Source organism: Impatiens glandulifera, chromosome 6 (genome assembly GCF_907164915.1).
Source record: "Impatiens glandulifera chromosome 6, dImpGla2.1, whole genome shotgun sequence".
NCBI lineage: Eukaryota > Viridiplantae > Streptophyta > Magnoliopsida > Ericales > Balsaminaceae > Impatiens > Impatiens glandulifera.
In genome coordinates, this window is record NC_061867.1 from 46,595,949 (window position 1) to 46,621,629 (window position 25,681).

General features: G+C 30.8%; 3 protein-coding genes across 3 annotated transcripts; all 3 read right to left on the minus strand.

The window, feature by feature from the left end:
* Positions 1–9,898: 9,898 nt before the first annotated feature.
* Positions 9,899–11,485, minus strand: LOC124942917 (cannabidiolic acid synthase-like 1). The gene has a single exon (XM_047483489.1). The coding sequence runs from the start codon at positions 11,483–11,485 to the stop codon at positions 9,899–9,901; it is 1,587 nt and encodes a 528-aa protein (XP_047339445.1).
* Positions 11,486–14,133: 2,648 nt separating this feature from the next.
* Positions 14,134–18,222, minus strand: LOC124942042 (calcium and calcium/calmodulin-dependent serine/threonine-protein kinase-like). The gene is made up of 7 exons (XM_047482449.1): positions 17,776–18,222; positions 16,236–16,505; positions 16,113–16,167; positions 15,939–16,049; positions 15,594–15,829; positions 14,456–14,738; positions 14,134–14,387 (listed from the first exon to the last, which is right to left on the minus strand). The coding sequence occupies exons 1-7, from the start codon at positions 18,219–18,221 to the stop codon at positions 14,193–14,195; spliced, it is 1,596 nt and encodes a 531-aa protein (XP_047338405.1). The 5' UTR covers position 18,222; the 3' UTR covers positions 14,134–14,192.
* Positions 18,223–20,402: 2,180 nt separating this feature from the next.
* Positions 20,403–23,645, minus strand: LOC124941592 (L-2-hydroxyglutarate dehydrogenase, mitochondrial). Its single transcript, XM_047481932.1, has 5 exons — positions 23,095–23,645; positions 22,541–22,822; positions 21,653–22,092; positions 21,357–21,516; positions 20,403–20,524 (listed from the first exon to the last, which is right to left on the minus strand). The coding sequence occupies exons 1-5, from the start codon at positions 23,464–23,466 to the stop codon at positions 20,411–20,413; spliced, it is 1,368 nt and encodes a 455-aa protein (XP_047337888.1). The 5' UTR covers positions 23,467–23,645; the 3' UTR covers positions 20,403–20,410.
* Positions 23,646–25,681: the final 2,036 nt, after the last annotated feature.

The window sequence follows — 25,681 nt, forward strand, 5'->3', positions numbered from 1 at the left end:
GGTAAGTTTTACCATTTTTTTAATAATTAAATAAACAAACTATGAATTATATTGAAATTTTTTAAGAAACTAGGTGGTAATATTACATTTTTAGAGTAAAAAAATAAAATAAAATAGATATGCCCCAGTTGAATCCTTGGTCGTACACCTACGGTAATTCTGTGTGCCACCTCTATAGAGCTCTTGTCGTCGCCCAATGGTACATATCGCGATACAACGACCATATCCGACGATTCGACGGACCATATTGAGCTCGACTTCTTAGGGTTTAGGGGACGTACTTTCCTCCCTTCACCGTCGATTTTTGTATTGGGTTTTCCAATCAGGAAGTTCTGAGGTGAAACTTCCTAATCTGCTTAATATAGAACTGTTAGGTGATCGAACTTGAGTTTTTTTTGTTCTCTTCTTTAGGGATGAGCAAACGGGTAAATCCAACCCGTATTACTCAACCGGTCATATTCAACCCAAATTAAATTTACCCAACCCATAACCCAACATATATTATTTACTAATATGAGTTGGGTATGGGTTGGGTTAGGAACCCAAATTATTATTTTTTATTTTTCATTTAACATGTATTTGACTTATTTAACACATTTTAATCTATTTAACACGTTTTCCACATTTTTCACGATTTTGTCACGTTTAACACGTTTTTGATACGTTTAATATGTTTTTCACAGGTTTAACACGTTTAACATGTTTTTGACACGTTTAACACATTTTTAACACGTTTAACACGTTTTTGGTACGTTTAACACATTTTTGACTCATTTAACACGTTTTTTTCATGTTTTTGGTATGCTAAACACGCTTAACACGTTTTGAAACGTTTTTCACGATGATGACACATTTAACATATTTTGACATATTTTTCACATTTTTAGCACGTTTTGACACATTTAACACGTTTTTCACGTTTTTCACATTTTTGATACGTTTAACACGTTTTTAACATCTCTAGCACATTTTCACACGTTTTTTCCATTTTTGGCACGTTTAACACATTTTGACATGTTTTTCACGTTTTAGCACATTTAACACGTATTGACACGTTTAACATTTTTTTCACGTTTTTCACATTCTTGACACGTTTAACACGTTTTTAACATTTTAAACACATTTTTACACGTTTTTCACGTTTTGACACGTTTAAAACGTTTTGACATTTTATCACGTTTTTAGCACGTTTTGACATGTTTAACACGTTTTTGACATGTTTAACATGTTTTTCACATTTTTGACACGTTTAATACATTTTTACACATTTAATGTGAAAAATGTGTTAAACGTGTCAAAAACGTGAAAACATGTTAAATGTGTCAAAAATGTGAAAACGTGTTAAAACTTGTCAAAACGTGGTAACGTGCAAAAAAACAAGTTAAACATGTCAAAAATATGTTTAATGTGCAAATACGTGTTAAACGTGTTAAAATGTCAAAAACGTGTTAAACGTGCCAAAACGTATTAAACGTGCAAAAAAACGTGAAAACGTGAAAAAACATGTTAAATGTACCAAAACATGTTAAATATGCTAAAAATATGTTAAATGAGCTAAAAACGTGTTAAACGTGTTCAACATGTCAAAAACGTGTTAAACGTGCCAAAAATGGGGAAAATGTGTTAACATGTGAAAAACGTGTCAAATATGTAAAAACGTGTTAAATAATGCCAAAAACGTGAAAAACATGTTAAACGTGTAAAAAACGTGTTAAACGTGTGAAAAAATGTTAAACGTGTGAAAAACGTGTTGAACATATCAAAAACGTGTAAAACGTGTTAAAATGTCAAAAACGTGTTAAACGTGCCAAAAACGTGAAAACTGTGTTAAACTTATTAAAAACGTGTTAACGTGTTAAATATGTCAAAAACGTGTTAAATGTGCCAAAACGTGAATAACGTGTTAAACTTATGAAAAACGTGTTAAACATATTAAACATGTCAAAAACATGTTAAACGTGATAAAAAAATGTGAAAAACGTGTTATTAGTGTGAAAGCGTGTTAAACATGTCAAAACGTGTTAAACATGTCAAAACGTGTTAAACGTGCCAAAAACATGTTAAACGTGCCAAAAACGTGAAACGTGTTATAAGTGTGAAAACGTGTTAAAAATATTAAAAACGTGTTAAACGTGTGAAAAAAGTGTTTGAATTATTGGAAGATGATTAGTTTATATTTGATTAATAATAGAGAATTAAATTAAATTTATAAAATTTATGTAATTTGGGTATCCCTAACCCAACTCAAATTAAATCCAACCCATACTCAATTCAACCCGAAATAATATTTTGGGTTTAGGTTAGAGTTGGGTTTGAGTTTGGGTAAACCCAAATTATGCTTACCCCTACTCTTCTTCAAGGTTTCCTCGGATTTGTTGCACATCTTTGATGGAATGTTCAATGGCCAACAAATCAAATCTGGTAGTAGACTCCAATAACTCATCTCGTGAACCTTAGATGGGATCCAACTATAAGTAGAAAGCGTTATTTTTCATTAATTAATTATGTATAATTCTTTATTATTTCTGCTTACTAAATAGTGATTATGGAAGTTGAATAATAATTTTAACAAAATTTGGATTTAGAATGGTGAGGACGAGTGGAGATGAAGTTTCGTCGACCTAGATAGAGGGAATAAATTTAAGAGTTGTTGGATGTGAAAATTAAAAAAATTCCTCCCTCGAATAAACAGATTAAATTCCGAAGAGTTATTTCCAACATTTTCATCGGAATCCTAAACTACTTTATTATTTTTGTTTTGATAATGATAAGGTTAGTTTGAAAGGGAAGATTCGGTCATAAAATTAATATATATATATATATATAAAGTCACGTGGATATGACATGGAAGAACAATTGTACTACATCTTAACGTCGTTAAAAATTCTTGTTAAGTTAAACAAATTTGACATTTTTTGACAAGTGTATACATGTATCAAAGTTTACAAGTTAATAAATAAATTTGACACCTCCCTCCAACTTTATAAATAAAATTGACATTTCTCCCGATTATATGTAGATTTATTTAGCTCATTCATTATTTATTTTTTGGAAAACGGTTAAAACAATTTCATTATAATCTCAAAGAAGAACCAACTGAAGTTGCACGCAACTTCAGTTTCTCATTTGTCATAGTTTTCGTCAATATATCAGTTGGATTCTCACTCCATGGAATCTACTCAAGAGATAACACTCCATCTTCTGAAGTTGATCGGATGAAATGATAACGAACATGTATATTCTTCGTCTTGCCATGATAAACTATATTCTTTGTCAAATTAATGGCACTCTGACTATCGCATCGCAACACATTTCCCTCGTAGTCTTGACCTAATTCTCGCAAGAAAATATTGCAACCACATCATCTCCTTAGCAGTCTCTATGATAGTAACATACTCTATCTCACAACTAGAAAGAGAAATAATCTTCTACATTTGAAACCCAACTAATTGTAGTACCTTCGAGAGGATAAATGTACCATGTTATGCTCTTCCTACTATCAACATCATCACCATTGTCGATTAAAATATCATTCCAAACCTATATTAAACTTCGAAAACACAAAGCTAGACTCATACTTCCTCTTAAGTATCGTAGTAATTACTTTACTACTTCAGAACGTTTTCTATTTGGGTTGCTCATTAATCTGCTAACAACTCTCATTGCATGTGATATGTCTGGTCTTGTACAAACCATCGCATACATAATACAACCAATAACAAAGGCATACAGAACGGTGGCCATGTAATTTTTATCATCATTTATTAAAGGCGAATGATCTTTAGATAGTTTAAAGTGACTAGCTAAAGGGTAGTAACTGGCTTTGAATCATACAAGTTGAATCTTCTAAAAACTTTCTTCATATATTATCCTTGTGAAAGCTTGAGAACTTCTTTATCCCTAAAAATTCTCATGCCAATAATTTGTTTTGCAGTACACAATCTTTCATTGCAAACTATCTAGACAACTCTTTCCTGAGCTTGTTAATCTCATACAAGCTTTCTTTAGCAATCAACATGTCATCAACGTAGAAAACCAGAATAATGTACGATTTATCAAACCTCTTGATAGCAACAATGATTAACTTCACACCTTAAAAAATTATTATTTTTTATGAAGCTATTGAACTTCTTGTACCATTGCCTTGGAGCCTATTTCAAACCACACAGACTCTTCGGAAGCTTACACACAAGCTCATCTTTTTCTTTAATTTCAAATTCTTGTAGTTGTCGCATGTAAATCTCTACATCCAAATCATCGTGAAGAAATGGAGTTTTGACATTCATTTGTTGATGATGAAGAACCAAACTCAAAATAGTTCTGATTGTCACCAATTTGACTATTGGAGAGAAGATCTCAGTGTAGTCAATACATTTCTTGTGTTGAGATTCTTTCAAAACCAACATTGCCTTGTACCTTGTGGTTTTGTAATTTTCTTCTTTAATCATGAAGATTTATTTGTTGTGAAGTACTTTCTTTCCCTTTGATGGTTCAGTGAGCTCCTAAGTCTGATTCGACTTTAAAGAGTTCATCTCATCTTTCACTACAGACTCTCACTTAACCGATTCAACATATTATATTGTTTTCTTAGCATTCAGGTTCACCTCTATCTATCAATAAGATATAGTTTAAAGATGGGGATCACCTCTCGACTGGTTTTCGATTCCTTGACGATCTTCTCAGCTATGTAACCGATGTTTGTTGATTTCCCTCTAGGGTCATTTCTCAACGATTTCTTCTTTAACAACACATTGGACTTCTTCGAAAGTCGGTATATATTCAGCTGAAAAATCTCTCAAATTGACAGTATTAGTCTCTTCTAACAACACAATCTTTATAGAGGACCTATCTATTGAATATAACGTTTTTACTACAAATGATCTTCCAATTTTGATTATACCAGAAACGATAATCAAACTCGATATCACCATAATCAATGAAAAAATATTATTAGACTTTGGATCAAGCTTCCTCCTATCACATTCATTAATTTGAACATATAATAAATAACCAAACACTTTTAAATAAGAAAGGTTTACCTTTTTATTGTTCCAGACTTCTTCAGGAATTCTGAATTTAAGAGGAACAGAGGGTCTCATATTTATCAAGTAGACAACAGTGTTGATAGCTTCTGTCTAAAAGGTTTTAGGCAACTCTACATGCAATCTCATGCTTTTAGCACGCTCATTCAATGTTTGATTCATCTGTTCAACTACTCCATTCTCTGGAGGAGTTCAGAGAACAATCTTCACCATATTGATCCCATTTACAACACAATATTCTCTTAAATCTGAATTGATGTACTTGCCTCTTTTGTCAGATCTCAAGCATTTAACCTTCTAATTTGTTTCATTTTCAACCAAAGCCTTCCACTTTTTGAAAACCACAAATACATCAGATTTGTTCTTCATAAAATAAACCCATATTTTTATTATCGAATCGTCTATAAAAGCAACGGTGTAGTATGATCCTCCAATAGAAAAAATAGGTGTAGGTCCTCACACATCAGTGAGTGATAACTCTAATCTTTCTTTCTTGAGCTCCTTCCCATTTTTTAAGAAACTCGCTCATTTTTATTTTCCAAGAATATAGTCATCACATAACTGATGTTCAAAAACTTGAGTTCTGGAATTTGACCATTCTTCAAAAGAATGTTCATCCCTTTTTTCTCATATGACCCAACCTACAATGTCATAGCTCACTATTCTTCGAGTCATCAACTACAGCAACAACTGTTTCTCTACAAATTGAAGTCATGTATAACGTTCCAATTTTGTGACCTTGAGCAACAACTATTCCTCCTTTAGTCACATTCCACGCACCATTTCCACAACTGAAACTATGACCTTCTTCATCAAGTTGTGTAACATAAATCAGATTACACGTTAAACTATGAATGTGTATCACCTTATTAATCTTCCAAACAAAATCATTTGTCATCTTCAATTTGATGTGCCCCATGTCAGAAATATACAGTGGTTCACCATCTATGAGATAAACTTTCTCACAATTTCCAAACACATAATTCTCCATTAATTCTTTATGGACAGTGGTGTAGAAAAATGCTCCCGAGTCCAACACTCATGAAACTTTTGAGCTATCAACATACAAAAGCAACACATCAGTGTCAATTTATGTAACTGTGTTGTCTACATCATTTTTATCATCGTCGTTTCTCTTCGATGCTTTGTAGTTTCTCTTCAAGTGACCCCACTTACCATAATTCTAGCAATCAAATGTTCGTCCAGACTTAGACTGACTCCTCATATTCCTCGATATAAATATGCTCTTACCTTGGTTGAAATTTCTATCCTTACATCTGCCCATATTTTCAACATTCAGAGCAGAACCTTTGGACGTTTCACCAGAATCAATTTTACGAACCTCTTCATCAAAAATTCGATCTCTAACTTTAATAAATTTCAATTTAAAAGTTCTAACAGAATTATTAATTACTTCCCTCATAAGTTCCCAGCTATTTGGTAAAGATACTAACAAAATCAGGGCATTAACTTCGTCCCCAAAATCTATCTCGACGGATAGCAATTGACTCACAATTGTATTGAATTCGTTCAAATGAGTAGTGACAGAAGGACCATCAACCATTCTTAAGTAAAAGAGTTTTTTCATTAAATGTACATTGTTGTTAGTAGTTGGTTTTTCATACATATTAGAAAGTGCTTTCATCAGACTCGTGATGGTCTTCTCCTTTGCTTCTTTATGAGCAACTGTCTTGGCTAGCGTGGACAACTCCCAAAATTTGTCTATCAAGGAGTTTCCATTAAGCTTCATCCATCTTATCTGATTTCTCACTCAAAAGAATATGAAGCTTCTTTCTATAGAGATAATCCTCAATCTGCATCCTCTAGAAGGCATAAATTGTTCCATTAAATCTTCCTATCCCATGTCCTATACTGTTCTCGATTGCCATCATTTTCAATGCTCCGATCTAGCCTAGCAGCTCTGATACCAATTGTTAGGATTTGAATCCCCTAAATATGATCTTCTTGAAACGATCTGTATAAACGCAAGAAAAGAAGAACATAAGAAGACATAGATTTATAGCGGTTCACTCAAATGAGCTACGTCCACTTCAATCGCCATCAGATTTCACTATGAAGAAGAAATACATAATTTTTGCCTCACACTTTATCTCTCTAGAATTTTGTCTTATAAATGTAAATCCTTAATAATAACATATTTATAGGGTAACATTCAAGTAATAAAACATAAACAACTCTTATTCAGACCCAAGCCCAAACTCAAATACAAACTCAATAAACTCAAATTAACTATTGTAGAGTTTATTATAAGTGTAAGCTCCATATCTCAACAGTGGGAGGGTCAAAAATCAAAACTAGACAAACCTAGAAATGATTAAAGTATGACAATCAAACGAATCTAAAGAACCTAATTAGAATCAATCAAACATACAAGAAATAAATATTACAAATAAAGATTATAAACTGTATCAAATCTTAACTATCCCAATCAGGATTTATATTTACATACCAGCATGTTGTTTTAACAGTTTATCTTATGCTTCACATGTGTCCTTCATCTTCCTTTTTCCCTTCCCCTTCCTCTTGCAATGTAAGGAGGATGAACTGAAAAGCTTGATGAATATTGTCTATTCTCATTTTGATTTCTTTCTTTATATGAGTCCATTATAATTTGATAGAAAAAATTATTTTACAAGATTTTCGAGTTCTTCACCTTGTTGTTCTCAACTTAAATTTCTATATTATTGTCTTCATTTCCTTCAGCTTCAGCTTTAGAATCCTCAGTAACTTTAGATTCCTTTGTATCAACTTTAAAATTATCTTCTTCCTCTTGATTATCCTGAGTATCTTCCTCTCTATTTTCATCAGCAACCACTTCAACTTGATTTGATTATGATTCCTCAACTATCTCTTCAACATGATTAGGTTGAGGTTTCATCTCCTTCTTCGTATTGCTTTCTTCTTGTACATAATTTTCTTTATCTTCTATTTCTTATTCTTTAACCATATTTTGTTATTTGATTATAGGAACATCTATTTTATTTTCCGGTGTCTTTACTTTCTAGCCTTTATAAATTTTGTGTTCTTCTTTCTTAGCCAAATCACAGTTTAGGCTTGCATTTGGAAGGTGTTGCATAAAGAACATTTGTATGGCCTCCAATCATAAGTGATTTTCATGACATTAGGTTTTCTTTTTATGTCTAATACTGTCATATTTTTCGATAATGTGTTTTTAGGATGCACCTCAATGCTAATTATAGCAAATTATAGGTGCTCTCCAGCTTTAGTAATTAGGTCCATGTATAATGGTCTACTCAATAAACATGTAAAATGATTAAGGGCTTCAGAATTGTACATATGTGCAAGTGTATTTCAAAGCTTGAACTATATATGTGTAGTTTCATTTGGCTTACTCAATAGGTTCAAGTCTTTAGACCATTTTTCTAACTTCATACAGTTTGATCATATATATGTATACTCATTTCCTAGAATTTCCTCCTAATTAGATCCCTTCTTAAATTTAAGAAAATACAGATAATGGACATTTGTTGAAATCTTCTCCAGCCTTTTTCCTTCTCATTGTTTCAATAGTGCATCTTTAGTAATTGAGAATGATACTCTGTTTTTCCTATGTAGTTTCTTGCAACTACATTTTTCCATTCCTTTATATAGTTTTCCTCTACCTCCGTAGGCAATTTAAATTCAAATGGAGAATTTAGTACCTCCGCTTTTGTCTGTGTATTGCCCAAGTAGATTTTCCCTTTATAGGCATGATCTTTTGTCTTTTTTGCATTGTTGTTCTTTCAGACTTCATTAGTTTTCTATGTCAAGATGCTTCTGATAGTATATGACTTAGATTTGGGAGTCTTCACCAGCTCCTTTTATTTTGAGTTGAATTGTAATCTACTGTGTTTTCTTCTTACTAATGACAATTTCTCCCCTATTGGCATGCATAAGGAGCTTTGTAATATGATTCTTGATCCCAAACAGATTAGAACTTTCATTATAGAGTATCTTCCAAGCTCCTTCATAATCCCATGTTTTCCTGCATTATTTTTTATAGAAATTTTCCCAGTAGTAGTTGAAGCAGATTGCTTACTTGTGTTATCCTTTTGTTCTTTGTTGACTTTTTCGGCAATTCTTTCAATTTCTTTAATTGTTACTTCCTTAATTTCTTCCAACACAAACTTCCTAACTTCTTTACATTTATTACTTTTATTTTTCACTTTCCCCATAATGGAAGAAACATAGTAATATAACAAAAATAGAATAATATAACAGACTAATTTTATTAATAAGTATGGCTCATTCATTTATTTATTTGTACCATTTTAGGTTTATTTGAAAATAGTTCGGATTTTTATTATTGTAGAATCCGATTAAAATGACATTGTTCTCAAATTAAATATTTATTTTATTCCCGCGCAATAAGTTTTTAAAAATAATTTTGTTACCTCAATATTTCTAAAATTATAAACTGAAGTGTAGAAAATAAGTGTCTACAAAGTTTTTATCTATACAAAATCTTCAAAGTATAACAAAATAAAATATATATATTAATCACTTCATGGATGAACCCTACTTATTAATAAAAACTTAGTTTTTCAAGCTAATGTTTATATAGAAAATTTTGGAGATTATTTGTGGGTTTTAACCCGATTCGACGTTTATATATTAATACAAGACTCAAAAGAAATTAAAATTACAATGTAATGTAATGTAATGTAATGTAATGTAATGTAATGTAATGTAATGTAATGTAATGTAATGTAATGTAATGTAATGTAATGTAATGTAATGGATACTAGTTTTTCTTATTTTGTAGAAATGTTTTGAAAGATATGTAGTTGCATATATCTATAATAGACATGCGCTATCTTTTCGAACATGTTATCTTAAGCGGGAATACTTTGTTCATTCCAAAAGAAGTTTGATGGGTCAATTTGAGATTTAATCTTTGCCAGCTTCTTAAAATTGTTTTTGAAATATTTCACCCCCCAAATGCTTGCTTGTTCATAGCTTGTGTTATGTTGCATATTTGCCCCGATGTCGAGATCTCTATAGTTGATATATGCTGCTCTTGGATTTTTTGAAACATAAGGTTCCATATATTTGTAAAGCCTTCGGATCCAATCTATACGACTATTAGCCACGGTTGTGCTCGCTTCATCCCAGCTCGCAGTGTATCCGATCTTGTATAAATTCCCCGCCCTATGTGGGAAGGGAATTGAGGATTTTGATATTTCATCCATTCTTCCACCATATGGGTTCAAGACAAGTTGAGACTCGCCAGCACCATCCTCAAAGAACATATTCAACATCCCTTCTAAGCCAGATATGGGAATAGGCTCTTGCACATAATCAGATTTTGATTTGAAATAATGTAGTTTGTGTTGACTTCTACTTTGCAAACTCTTCAACGGTTCCCCAATATTCCAACCATAGAAAAAAAAGATGGATTGGATCCAGCTTAACTCGATGCAATCATCTTTCGTCAAACCAAGCTCGGGGAATTCGTCTTGCATCAAATGAATAAGGTCATCAACTCGTCCAAGGTACAAGGAAATGAACGAGGCCAATATTGTAAATTTTCCTTCCTCACTAGACTTTTCTCTACCGATGGTGATTCTAATGAATAGTTCTTTTGGAAACTTACTTGCAACATATTGCCATCGATAAATAAGATTGGTAGCGTTTTGTTCTAAGGTTTTTCGAACGTTGAAAACTGTGACGGTAGATGGGACACTAACTAGGTTTACTTTCCATGCAAGAATGACACCAAAACTTCCGCCTCCACCACCTCGTATAGCCCAAAATAGATCTTCACCCATTGATTTTCTATCCAAGAGAGTTCCATTTGCATTATACATGCGAGCATCAATAATGTTATCGGCAGCAAGACCGTATTTACGTAGCAGCGATCCATATCCTCCCCCACTAAAATGTCCACCAACACCAACAGTGGGACAGATTCCAGCTGGAAATGATAGGGTTCCACTTTTCTCAACTATACTATAATAAAGTTCGCCAACCGTCGCACCTGCTTGAACCCAAGCAGTTTTACTCTTAAGGTCTACTTCAATAGATCGAATGTTAATGAGATCGAGAATTATGAAAGGGACCTGAGAAACATAAGAGAGACCCTCGTAGTCATGTCCTCCACTTCTAACCCTTATTTGCATCCCATAAGCTTTGGAACAAGAAATGAATGGGAAAACTTGTGATTCATTTAAGGGTGTTACGATCACAAGGGGCTTCGGAGTAGATGGCAAGGTGAATCGCAAATTGTGTATTGAAAAGTTCAAGACAGACAAATACGAAGAGTCACTCGATGTGTAGATAATTTTTGAAATTGAAGAAGGATTTGGTGAGTTATGTGAGACACATTCAACAAAATTTTGAAGGGTATCAGCTGAAATAGTCCAAGATAATGCAAGTAAGGCAATACAAAATACAAGCAATGAAGTGGCTAAGGACTTCATATTTGTCTTGGAGATTTGGTACAATGCATTTGAGTCTTTCAAATGAATATTGTGTGTGGAGAAACTCTAATTATAAGCTTGATCAACATCATAATAATAAAATAATAAAAAAAAAAAATTCACATCTAAAAAATAATAATAGTTTAAAGTAACTTTTAGAATCAATTTATTTTTTTATTATCATTAATTTTTTAAATAACAGTTTTCTATATTATTACTTATCTATAACTATTTCAATAATTTATTTTGTTACCTTTTTTATGAAATTATAAAGTTTTTCAATTGAATGTGTGTATTGAGGAAATCTTCAATCTAATTGTCAAGAACTATTAAACTTTTTTTAAATGAGAATCTTCACAAATATTTGATTTCTATTAAGATAATAAGTTGTTTACCAAATTTAATAATATAATGGACCTCAATGAGTTGGTCAAATAAAATTTAATATAGAAATTAATCAAATTTAATGTCAAATTATTTTATTATAATAAAATTAAATTATCAAAAAAAAAATAGTTGGTACAAAAATTATCACATTTTTTTTTCAAAAATTATGATAATTTTTCTTCTCAAAAAGGAATTAACTTTAATGTTGATATAAAATTAACTAGTACTAAATTATCAAAAAAAATTATTCAAAAATTGTGGAATTTATTAAATTATCACAATTTTCTTTTAAAAAATTGTGATAATTTTATATTAATAATTATGACAATTAAAAATTCAATTTCTTGTCTATAAATATTTATGTCATAATATATTTATTATAATGAATGTATTTTATTTTATACCATATTTGTTTTCATTAAATTAATAATATAGAAGTATTAAATTATCACACATGATCTATATATTTATTAATACAAACTTAGTTTTCCAAAGTATCGATCAAATTTTCATTCCTAATATTATAGAATTTTGAATTTTTTGAAATGATAATAACAAATACACTATTATATATTTGAAATGGCCACATTATATATATACCATTTTTTTAATATAATATATATATATAATATTATATATATATATAATATAATATAATATAATATATATATATAATATTATATAATATAATATATATATATAATATTATATATATAATATAATATAATATAATATAATATATATATATATATAATATTATATTATATTATATATATATAATATTATATTATATATATATATATATAATATATATATATAATATATATATATAATATATAATATATATATATATAAATATATATATACATATATAATATATATATATATATATGTGTGGTTGAATATTTATAAGTTATTATTTACCAATTATATATACATCTCAATCTTTAAAAAATAATTATAATTTAATATTAGTTGTCTAATTATTTTAAGATAAAATCATGGGTTTTGGACTATTCTCAGACTCAACTATTTTTTATTTTTTTCCTTACATTAAGTTTAAGTCACCATTTTGTTAGAACTTTCTTGATTTGTATCTTTGTGTAAATAAATATGATAATTCGTTAATCAATATAATAACTATAAATTAATGCATTCTAGGATAAGTTTTATATTTTTTTTTAAAGATTAAATATTAATGTTTATTATTTAAAATGGGTTGAATTTCATAATGATATATTTTGTATATATTATTATCCGTGCATTCTAGTTAATGTAAAAATCCAATATGCATACCTCACAATTCTTTATGAATAAATATGGATCCAAATTTAAAAATAAATGATCATTTTTAAATATATTTATATATATCACCCAATTAGAATTCTTTTGGTTAAGGTTATATTCAATTAAAAATAATATGTATCCAAAAACAATTATTCAATATTAAGTTTAATATTCATAATCTATCTATTCTAAAAGATAGTTTTATTTTATTTTATTTTATTTTATTAATTATTTTTTATAAAGTATGCACATTAATTTTTTACAAGAAAAACATATAAAAAAAAAGTCGTTAATCTTGATTTGGAGTTGGCCAAGTTTGTTTCACTATTAAAATAATCGGTTTAACTTCGATTTAAATAGGTGTTTAGATAGGTTAAATACCTGTTCATATCTTATTATAGTTTTTGTTTTAAATTTTTTATGAAATATTAAATAATAGAATTCGTTTAAACACAAAGTAACAAATCATTACATCTGAAGAAATTAAATTACAAAAAAAACCATAAAGAGAGAAAAAAAACAAGACTTATGAATTTCTCAGCCGACTCTACACTCCGATATAAAACATAGTTTCGAAACTAAGTAATCGTTATTACTCTGATGTAAAACCAAGTTCTCTGAATTAGGTGATCGTTTTAACTCCATTTAAAACCTAGTTCTCGTAATTATTTGATCGTTTTCATTTACATGTAAAATCTACCTCTTGAAATTAGGTGATAGTTTTCACTCCAATTTAAAACATGATTCTCCAAACTAGGTGATCGTTATCACTCCAGTGTAAAACATAGTTCTCGTAACTAGGTGATCGTTTGAATTCTGATATAAAACCTAGTTCTCGAAATTAGGTGTTCATTTTCAATCCGATGTAAAACCTGCTTTTCGAAACTAAGTGATCGTTATCATTCCAATATAAAACCTAGTTTTCGAAATTATATCATCGTTATCATTCAATTAACAATATGAAAACCATAATATCAAATAATCATAGATCATTCTGAATTGAACATTTAAACAGATCTGAAATTGAGAAATCTTACGAGAGTTTAAAAGATTGAGAAGGACGAAGAGATGAAAGAACCGCATCTTGAAGAGATCTATCAACTTGAACAGCAGCTTTAAATTCATCAAAAGTAACTTTTCCATCGTTATTCGCATCCATCATATCAAAGATTTCGTCTAGTTTCCCCGGTTCAGTTATATCAATCGGTAAACATTCCTCCGGCAACGCCTGCATTCGCCTTCGTCAATCATTGAAATAGAGAAAGAGAAAGAGAAATCTGAGATCTGAGATCTTACTCGAAGCATTGATGCTACTTCTTCTTTGCTAATACAACCTGATCTATCTGTATCGTACATCTGGAAACAGAGGCGGAGAGCGTCATCTCCTTGAGAGTTTTTTAGATTGGAAAATCCACAGAGGATTTCTCTCATATCGACGGTTCCGTCTCTGTTATTGTCAAATAGATCGAATATTCTTCCGGCTAATGGAGAAAGAGATGTCATCTCCATTGCTTTTAGTACCTCCTCAAATTGAGTTAGGGTTGCGCCATTGTTCTTGTCTTCTCCTTCCTTTGTACATCTGCAAATTTTTAAGTCATAAACAAGGTATTTCGAAAACCGTAAAGCATATTATAATTGTCATACTTAATCCTAAGGTCGTCAATTTTTAACCCGACACGAAAACACCATATGAACCAAACACGGAAAAATTAGGTTAGAGTCGTCTATTTTTGGGTTCGGGTTGAAATCAGGTCGACCTATTTAACCTGATTAATAAATAGGTCAAAATCGGGTCGACCTAAAATGACCCAAAGTAGACCCGCGAACCCATTTACAAGTTATTTTTTAGGTTTTGTGTTTATGTTTTCATACTCACTCACTAATTTTTTTTTGTACGGTTTTTTTGAATGGATTTGTGATTTAGCTTCGGTTTTCTGTGTTAATGTCAATTTAAGATATGACACATCGGGTTAAATAATGTTGGGTTCGAGTTGAGTCGGGTCAATCGGGATCAAGTCAATTATAAATAAACACGTCAGGTTCAGGTTAATGAATTTGACTTGAATTACTAAACATGTCATATTTAGGTTGGTAACGCTCAACCTGTTAACATGTCAACCCAGACCTGGGCCTGAATTGATACCCTTACTTAATTCTATACATTATGAGATTTTTTAAATTTAAGAAACTAACACGATCACTAAAACTTAATGTGTTAGTAGTGAAAATCAAACTCATGATTTTTAGTATTTAAACCTTTAATTCTTGTTATTTGACAATTTTCTAATCAATTATTGTATAATTCAAAAGGAACTTAAGTTGGTAACTATAGCTATTTTTACCTTACACAAGATTAGATGTAACCTTTCAAGTATAGAATTTATGTTTATTGAGATTTCTCAAAATTGGGCATTATGCATTGATTAGAACTCACATTTTCTTGAAGTGTAGGTTGAGGCTCTCGAGTTCTTCCGGAGTAAGATCGTAATCATGGCCAACTAGGCTCCTGAGCTTCTTAGTGCGCAAGAACATGCTGCTGCTCCACACACTTGCTATGGCAGCGGCTCTGAATTTGCGACGTGCATTGAAACTCTGAAGCCGCGACACTATCTCTGCATCCATCCTCTCTTGCTTTGCCAATTGTCCTCTAACCCAAGGATGTTGTAGAATCTAACTTACCCACATCAAAACACAAACAAAAAACTCATAGTTATAATCTGTTCTTGATAAATTGATCAATTTTGAAATGAATTTGGTTGTGATGAGATGTTGCATGTACCTCTTGAGCAGTGGGGCGTTTGTTTGGATCAACTGTTAGGAGACTGGAAATGAGTTGCTTTGCTGATGGACTAATGTTCTTCCATGACCTCTCATAGAACATAAACTCTCCCTTCACACATAAAAAATGTAAGTTTTTTGAAGAAGAATGAATGAATATAATTGCTTGACTTACAGCCATGATCATTTGTTGCTTTTGTGTAAGAGATTGAGCAATGAAAGGTGGATGCCTGTAAATTCATGGTACGGGATATGAAAATCGAACTCGTGACATTTAATCTTTTAAGAGAAAAATTACCCGGAAAGAAGGATGTACAAGATTACTCCTAGAGACCACATATCACTCTTAGAAGATATCCCAGTTTGATGGTACCCTGAAATTTCACCACCACTTCCTTTGTGCTGTAATGAAAGAGATAGAGCCTCTGGTGATACATAATCTATGGATCCAAATAGACCCACAACTGGATCAGTATAGTCCTCCACCCAACTCAATCCGAAATCCATTATCTTCAATGGAGAATCTTCACTCTTGTTAAGGAATAAGCAATTTTCCGGCTTCAAATCCCTGTAAGTAACCGGATTTATGACCTGATTATGTTAACTGATGTTTTTGAAGTGTAAACAATTACTTTGTTATACAAAGTGGTAAATAAATTCGTAAAATCATAAAAATTCGGACGAAAACGTTCTAATCAAACTGGATGTAAACCAAGAGTGATAGTATTGTATTATAAAGGTCAAATCTGTATTAGACCAATTTAATTTCAAATTTATTAAGTGACCCTAATGTGATATTCAGTCAAAAATTATTGTTATAATGCAATTGTGTTTTGGAGTGCAAATTGTATTTAATATAATGAATCTTATAATTCATGACATTGTTGTCCCCGTAATTCATGAATCTTTTATTTTATTTTGTCTAATGTGTTACGTTTACGTTGGCTCTTTTACAAGAGACCTGAGTTCGATTGCGCGTCAATAGAATATGTTTTGAAAAAAAATGAATAATTTCAATAGCAATAGTAATAATAGGAAAGATTGTGCTCATTTTCAAATAAAAATACAATATGTCCTTGTTTAAGATTTTTCATGAATTATGCTTAGGCACTCTATTAATGACATTATTCATATATATTATTCATGAATTATTCATGAATTGTATTATCGACCTTATTTATGTTCTTTCTTATTCATGTACATTATTTATATACATGATAATAAGTATGGTTTATTATTAACAAATTTGTCAATTGATGATTTTAAATTTTGTAAATCCAAAATACTCACATATTACATACATTCAAACTTTATTCTACAGTTTTGACTTTTGAATATATATATAAAAAAAATTAATTTAAAATATAAATACTTTCAAATTGATAAACCACACAAAGTTACGTGATTATAAAATTCATTAAAAATAATTAAATACAAAATCTATCAAATTTATTCAAACTTTTTCTAAACAAATATTAAGCAGTTTTTTAATTACTCAAACCAACTTCAACAAAAATAAAATACGTACAAAACGTCTATAAATATTTTATTTTTAAAAAATGTGAAAAATTAATTAAAAAATCAAAACTAATAAGTAATAAGATAAAAATGTTTTGTACATCTAAAAAAACACTAATGACTAAAATCATTTTAATAATTCGAGTCATGACAAATTCAAAATTCAAAACCGGCTTAATTAAATCGACCGTTTCAAATAACAATTGGGTTATTAAAATTTTATTAATATACTTAATTTCTAATTAAAATATTAAATTCATACGGCAACAAAAACAAACTTTTTTTTCCATGACATCACATAAAGAAGATAATTTATTTACCTATGTACAATACCCGCACGATGCAGCGCGTAAAGTCCACTCGCAATTTGCCGTACAACAGCAGCAGCTCCAACTTCCGAATAAGTACTTTGCGCCTTAACAATCCGATCAAAAAGTTCACCGCCGGAGCAAAGTTCAAGTATCAAATGAACACCACCAACATCTTCACAAACATCATAAAGTTGAATAACATTATCATGTGGACAAACATCTTCAACTATCTTTCTCATAACCAATATTTCATTAGTCAAAAGCGCGTCCGCCACCGTCACGCGCCTACGCGCCGCCGTGGGTAATGGACTAGATCGTCGGAGAGTCTTGATTGCTACGTCTTCGCCGTTGCCGGATTTTCTTTTGCCTCTTCTTACTATTGAGAAACCTCCTCTTCCTAGTTCGGATAGAACTTCGTATTCATCAAATAGTCTTCTGATTGAATCTTGACCCATTTTTTTTTCTAATGGAGGTAAAGTTTATGTTTATGATGGAAATTGATTGAGTGTTATTATATATTTAAGGATTGATGTAAGCTTGTTAACAACTATTGATTAAAATATGATTAATGATTAAATAATGATTAGTTAAGAACAAATGATGATTTAAGGGATTGAGGAATATTATAGAGGGTGTGGAATTAAACCAGTTAGGAAGAAGACGAGAGTAGGAAAGACTTTGTCAAAGAAATGTTTTTTTTATAATAATTGTGGGTGGAGAAGATTTTTATTTATTTGAATTAAGCCCAATTATAATATGTATAATTTATTTCATCAATATAAACGAAAATAAGGCTACGAATTTGATGTCGTGATAGGAGTAAATAAGTTGGAAACGAAAATAATATCACGAATCTGATTTGGTGTGCTGCTACTTGTGTAGTGAATGAGTATTGTTGTCCCAAGAGACTGTCTCACTTGTTGTCTCATAGATAAAAAAGATGTTTGATAAATGAGACAAATAAAAAATTATATATATATATATATATATATATATATATATATATATATATATATATATATATATATATATATATATATATATATATATATATATATATATATATATATGACATAAACCTTAAATTCTAAAATCCAAACTCTAAACTTTAAACCTTAAACCTTAAATCTTAAATCTTAAATTCTAAACTCTAAACTCTAAAAAATTATATATATTATATTTTATTTTAATATTCAATTTTCTATTTCCTCTCTTTTCTCTGATATCAACAAGTGGGATAATTTTTTTTTGACAACGGATCCCAATTCAAAAAAGTTAAGATATTTGTTTTTATTTTTAGTATTTCCTTTAATTAAGAAAAAAGTGAAAATTTATAACTTAGTTGTAAAGGTTCATAAATGAGTGCACAATATCTCATAATCATAATATATGTATTCAAGTTTTTGCATTTGAATAATTAAAAATTAAAAACTAATTTAAAATTAATTAGTTAGGAATGGGCAAGTTTTGATGGTAGAGATGGGTTAATTGATAATATTCTTTCTATTTCAATCCTAACTTTTTTTCTTTCTTTTATAGTAAAATGAAATCTTAACTCATTTAATCTTGTAAATAAGATTTTTTTTCACTCTATTTAGAGTGAATAGGAATCAAGATAATTGAAAATTAATCTAAAAACTGATAAATATACATTAGAACTAGGGCAGCACAATATAACTTTTTAAAATAAAAGGTTCTTTTTTTACATGTAAAACATATAAAAAAAAAATATTATTATTATAGATGGTGGGATTAGGGCGGCACAAATGTGTGATAGTTGACACTAGATACAACTTGTTCATTCAAACTTTAATGTTAAATATGAATAAGAATTAACTTAAGTTATTTAACATCTTATAAAAGAATAGAACAAAACCACATAAAAAATAAACCTCGAAATAAAAATAAAATAAAATAAAAAAATAGTCTAACTTGTTAATATTTACTTCAAACATGTCGTGGCTATATCTCTTAAATTATATGACCAGATTTTGTCGTACATATAGGATTATATGCCAAAGGTTAAAACAATAAAATTAGGATCACACTACAATATTTGTTTAATAATAATTAAATCAATCAATCTTAAATAGACTATAAAACTTAAAAAAAAGTTCAAATTATCAATTCAATTTTATGTTATAAAATAACATTATGTTTGAATGAGTACAATTAAAATTAAATAGTGTTTGAAAAAGAAGTCAATGATTTTCAATTCTAAAATGAGAATAACTTAAACTTAAAAGTTAACATAAAAACAAATCTCTACTTTTTAAGTCAACAAAAACAATGATTTTTTTATTTATTTTGAAATTAGATCCCAATTTTAATTTCAACTAAACTATAACTATATCAATCCTAAATCATACAAAATTTTATATTCAATTCTCACCTAAAACGAAATGAATAGCCATAACTAGGGTTTATGTTAGCTTCTTAAAATTAAAAATAAAATAAGAAACTAACATCAGAACTATCATAGATTATTAAGCCATGTATGTAAACAGGGTCTATGTTCTCTATATTACAAATCTGAGTGTTATGACTTCATTTCTAAACTAAAATGCATAACTTAGTTTGTGACCCAGATTCAGAAACTCACTATCCCATCCAAAAGCATAATCAAAAACATATAAGTACATACTCATTTAGAGAATTTGGCAGCAACATATTCTGCGATAGCCAAGCTTGAAGTAAGACCTGGCGACTCGATTCCAAATAGGTTCACTAACCCAAGCACCCCATGATCGTCCTCACCCTACAAAGTTAGAATAGATACACAGAAAGAAATAGACAAATGATGTTCAAATTGTTATTAAAATTTAAGGCTACAATTATTAATAATAATTTTATTTAATTTAACAATCATATTAATGTTTTTAAAGAAGAAGTTTGCAGCTCAAAATTAACAAATTATTATATATAATTTAAAAATATTTTAGAGAAGTACATAATAAATTATGGATTATGAGTAACAAATTACTTCTCTAATCACTTTAATAGTATTATTAAAATAAATAAATAAATATTATTAAAATAAGATTTTATATATTTTAACAATACATCTAGCATGTAAAACTTTATTAACTAAAAGTAAGAATAACTTCTAACTTAAGTCATAAATTAGTACATGTTAAAAATATTGTTCATATACTAAATCTTATTATTAATAATTATTTTATTTAATTTAACAATAATATTAATGTGTTTAGAGAAGAAGTTTGCTACTGAAAATCCACAAATTATTATATATAAATTAAAAATATTTATCAGCGAATTACATTCATGACCAAATGGACTTTCATTAAATGTTATTAGTATTGTTTATGAGCTATTCACTAAAAAAAATCCTTTGGTGATTGGAAATTATTTAAGCTATTATTTTTTCATTCTTGTTTAGGGTTTACTGTCAAGTTAAACATGGAAATACATCCAATTAACTTAGACCACTTCAATACAGTTTCAACTTTATAATAGTTATATGAATTTGTTAAATTAACTACATGGGAAATGGTAATAGGTAAATTAGAAACTGGGAAATAATTAGAAAACACAACAGATAGTTGAAGTATAGTTCATCAAGAACTAACCTGAATTAGGAAATCAGTGAAACTGTGCCCAGGACCACAAAGTTTTGGTCGAATGCCAGCATAGCCAGGCTCCAAAGATCCATCTTTTAAATTGGGATAGTACTTTCTTATCTCTGGGTAAAAAACATTTGAGCGGTTTGGATTTACCGTGTAATCAAACCTGGACAAAAGAGTAACACAAAATAAACAATTGATATTTGATGATAATCAAATTATAGCTGATTTTTCTAGGAAACAAATTGAACACCTAATGCAAAAGAATTCGAAAACAGAAGTTTAAGAGTCTGAAATGTTACCTATTTAAGAAACTTGAGACGTCATCAATATTATCTATCCATGCAACATCTGGGCCAAATTTTACTTGTCCATTCAAATCCAGGGTAACATGTACTCCAAGCCCACCATCCTCAGGAATAGGATAGATCAAATGCTCAAATGGTGGATTTTTAGTGTTTGATAGAGTGAAGTAGCAACCTCGTGCACTAAATGAAGCTGGAATGACTCGAATGTCAATTCCAAAGAATCGTTTTGCAAGGGCTTGAGCACTTAAGCCTGCCGAGTTTATTATAAGCTTGGGAACTAGAATAAGCTCTGGCTGCTGCAGCTGAAACTTCCCATAGCTATCTTCAAGGACCTTGCTCTCAACTGTATGCAGATACAATTGATTATCTTCTAAATGACCACCAATAACGCTAGTGTTGTATGCAAAAGTTGCTCCACAGCTCTCAGCTTCCCCCTAGACCGACATTTGTGTAACACCCCTGTCAATATATTTAATTCATAGTAATATCAGAGATACTAAAACAACTATTGTATTTGAATACTTATCTGATAGTGTTAGGATCTTTAATCATATAGAATAAGGAAAAGCATGATGAATCTATGGTGACCGAAAGGGTGGAACAGCATTAAGGAAAGGGACATTGTGAAAGCTAAAGAAAAGAGTCTTTCTCAAGCTTCCTTAATAAAAAACCTTCTCACGAAATGGAAAATCTGAGAATGTCTTGATTTATGCCTTCCATATCTTGTTTAAATTTTTTTAAGGTTAAAATTTATTGCTTTTTGTTTGTGATACTCAACATGTTGGTATCTTTCTTCATCGATGGTTTTTATTTATTAAAATAAAGCTCTGGATCATTCCCATAACAAAATAAATAAAGAGTGGAAAGAGACAGGAAACATACCACTAGAGACAACATGAAAGAATGAGTATCGACAATTCCTGACACGGGTGATAGTAAAGCCTTTACACACTTCAGTTCGGGTTCAATACTCATCGCTTCATGACCTTCCATCATTCTTAAAGAGTCAACTCCATTTTCCATCCCAAGGTTTAGTAAAGCAGTTAGCTTTGGAACTTCAGAAGATCCTGTGGCAACTATGAGTTTACCAATTTGTTTGTGTGGAATATCATGTTCCTTGCAGTAATTATAAAGCATTTTCCTTCCCTTAACACAAAAAAGTGCCTGCAATACAATTGACAAAACATTTCAAAAGTGTTATAGCAATAATAAAGGATGATTAGTTGGGTTCATGAAAACAGAGGACAGTCAATTTATTGAGCAAGAAAAACCGTGAACAATATTAAAACCTCCTATCCAGAAACATTAACCTTCAAACAAGATACATCAAATGTTCAAGATGGCAAATATAACTAGCATATCTCCTTCAGTTCAATCCATCAATTGTGGTTGCAAAGTGTATGAGAACTTGACAAAAAGAGAGAGAAAGGATGAACCTTTAGAGAATTAGTAGGGTAATAGATACCAGCATGGATGACTTCGCTGTTACGAGAACTCGTCCCTGTACCAAAAGTTGGAGCAGAATCAACGACTAAAACTTGTCGACCATGATTGTGGGCAAGCTCTCTAGCCACCGCCAATCCCACCACTCCAGCGCCTATCACAACGCAATCCACTCTCTCCTTCGGCACTCCATCTAGCTGTTGAGCCCTATTGCTGCAAAAATTCCTACCCCAAAACAACAATCCACGATCGCTCCCTGTCGACGACAAATATGACCGTAGACTGCGACTGTGAATCATATTAGTACGGAGAATGACATATTTGACTTTTGTAATCATCGCTTTCCCAGTACAGAAGCTTAACATGAAGGTGGGCAGTGGATCTTTACTGGGTATTTGTTACTGAATGATCTGGGTAATGAGCGATCGAACAGATGAGATTACAGGAACTAGGGTTCATCGGCGCTCAAGGGAACGAGGATTGGGCCGTCAAGAACTGTTGGGCCGAAGAGGGTCGATTTGATCTGACCGATATCTGGGATTCTGGAGGGAAATTTGATGAAATGGCCCCCATAACAGGGGAAATTCCAAAAAGGGCCCCCGCCTACTAAAGTTGGCAAAAAGGGCCCTTTTGCCCTGCGAAATGTCGGAAATACCCCTTCGGCGCCATTTCTTACGCTCAAAGACGCGAATTACCAATCACGCGATTCATCTAAATCGCGTGTGTTCATCACCGCGATTTAGATGAAACGCGTGATTCGTAATTCGCGTTTTTAAATGTACGCGATTTACCATGCACGCGATTTAATCTAAATCGCGGTGATGAACTCACGCGATTTAGATTAAATCGCGTCCATGGTAAATCGCGTCTTTAGTCTTATATATAATTTTTACGCCCTAATTTTAAACAAAACCTCCCCGATTCTCCCTCCCACTCCGACTGCGGCCGACTTTCCATTCCCACATCCATCAAGATCATCGTTCCTCAACATCAGCGTTCCTCAACATCATTGTTCCTCAACATCATCGTTCCTCAACATCTTCGAGATCCTTCCAACATCATCGTTCTTCAACATCATCAGGTCAGTTTAGGGCTTAGGGTTTAGACTTAGGTTTTGATGTATATTTACCGTTTATATTCATGGATATGGATGTATTTAGGGTTAAAGGATTGGTTTTGATGTATATTATGCCGTTTCCTATGTATATCGAAGTATTTAGGTTTAGGGTTAGGTTTTGATGTATATTTACCGTTTATATTCATGGATATTGGTGTATTTAGGGGTAAAGGTTTGGTTTTGATGTATATTATGCCGTTTCCTATGTATATCGAAGTATTTGGGTTTAGGGTTAGGTTTCGATGTATATTCTGCCATTTATATGGATGTATTTAGGTTTAGGGTTTGGTTTTGATGTATATTATGCTGTTTATAATGGATATTGATGTATTTAGGTTTATGGTTAGGTTTTGATGTATATTTTGCCATTTATATTGATAGATATTATAGTATTTATGTTTAGGGTTAGGTTTCGATGTATATTCTGCCATTCATATTCATGGATATTGTTGTATTTAGGGTTTAAGGTTTGGTTTTCCTATATATACTGATTGATTGTTGATTTTCAATTACATGAATATTGTATGGTTAGCTATTGATGTATATTCTGCTGTTTATAATGATGGATATTGTAGTATTTAGATCAGGAGCTGCCGTGTGGTTTTCTCAGTTCGTTCAACAAAATGGTATGTATTAAAATGGATTTTAATAAAATTGTTTTCTCAGTTCGTTCAACTCTTTTTTTTTTATAATATGCAGGCAACAAACACTGTTATGACCTTATGTCCCAATCAATTATCACCTGAAAATAATGTATGTTCTATTCTCTCTACTATGTCCATATTAACTAGTTTTGTATGTAATAACCATTATATTATTGTTTTACACAGTTGTTGATAGTTGAATTTGCTCGCACTTTTGGTGCAAGGGTGTCTCCGAAGTGGAGAGAAGATGTAACTCATGTTATTGCTTACACTGATCCCAATGGTGCATGCGGCCGAACTCAAAAAGTATTGAAGGCAATTCTGAACGGGAAATGGGTCCTTACTATTGATTGTGAGTCTCTGTTAACAAGATTATTTTCATACATATGTCTGTTAAATTAGATTAAAAATTATTTTCATACACATTTGTTTAGGGATAAAATCATCATTGGAAACAGAAAACTGTGTTGATGAGGAACCTTATGAGGTTAAACATGATAATCATGGAGCCCAAGGTGGTCCTAGAAAAGGCAGACTTCTGTTGTTGAATAATGTGAGTTTGGTATTATTCCTCCTATCTGTACTTTTTCTTTTTTTGCATGATAACTGAAATTATCTTCTTTGTTGGTTTTTCAGCGTTCGAAACTGTTCGACGGTTACATTTTTATATTTGTAGGGAATTTCAACACACTTTACAAACAGGATCTCATTGAGTTAATAGTTGCTGGAGGTGGTACTATTAAAGAATCGGATAATCCAGATTATCCATTTGCTGAGCCAAGGGATGCGAAAACTATAATAGTATACTTCGAGATAGAC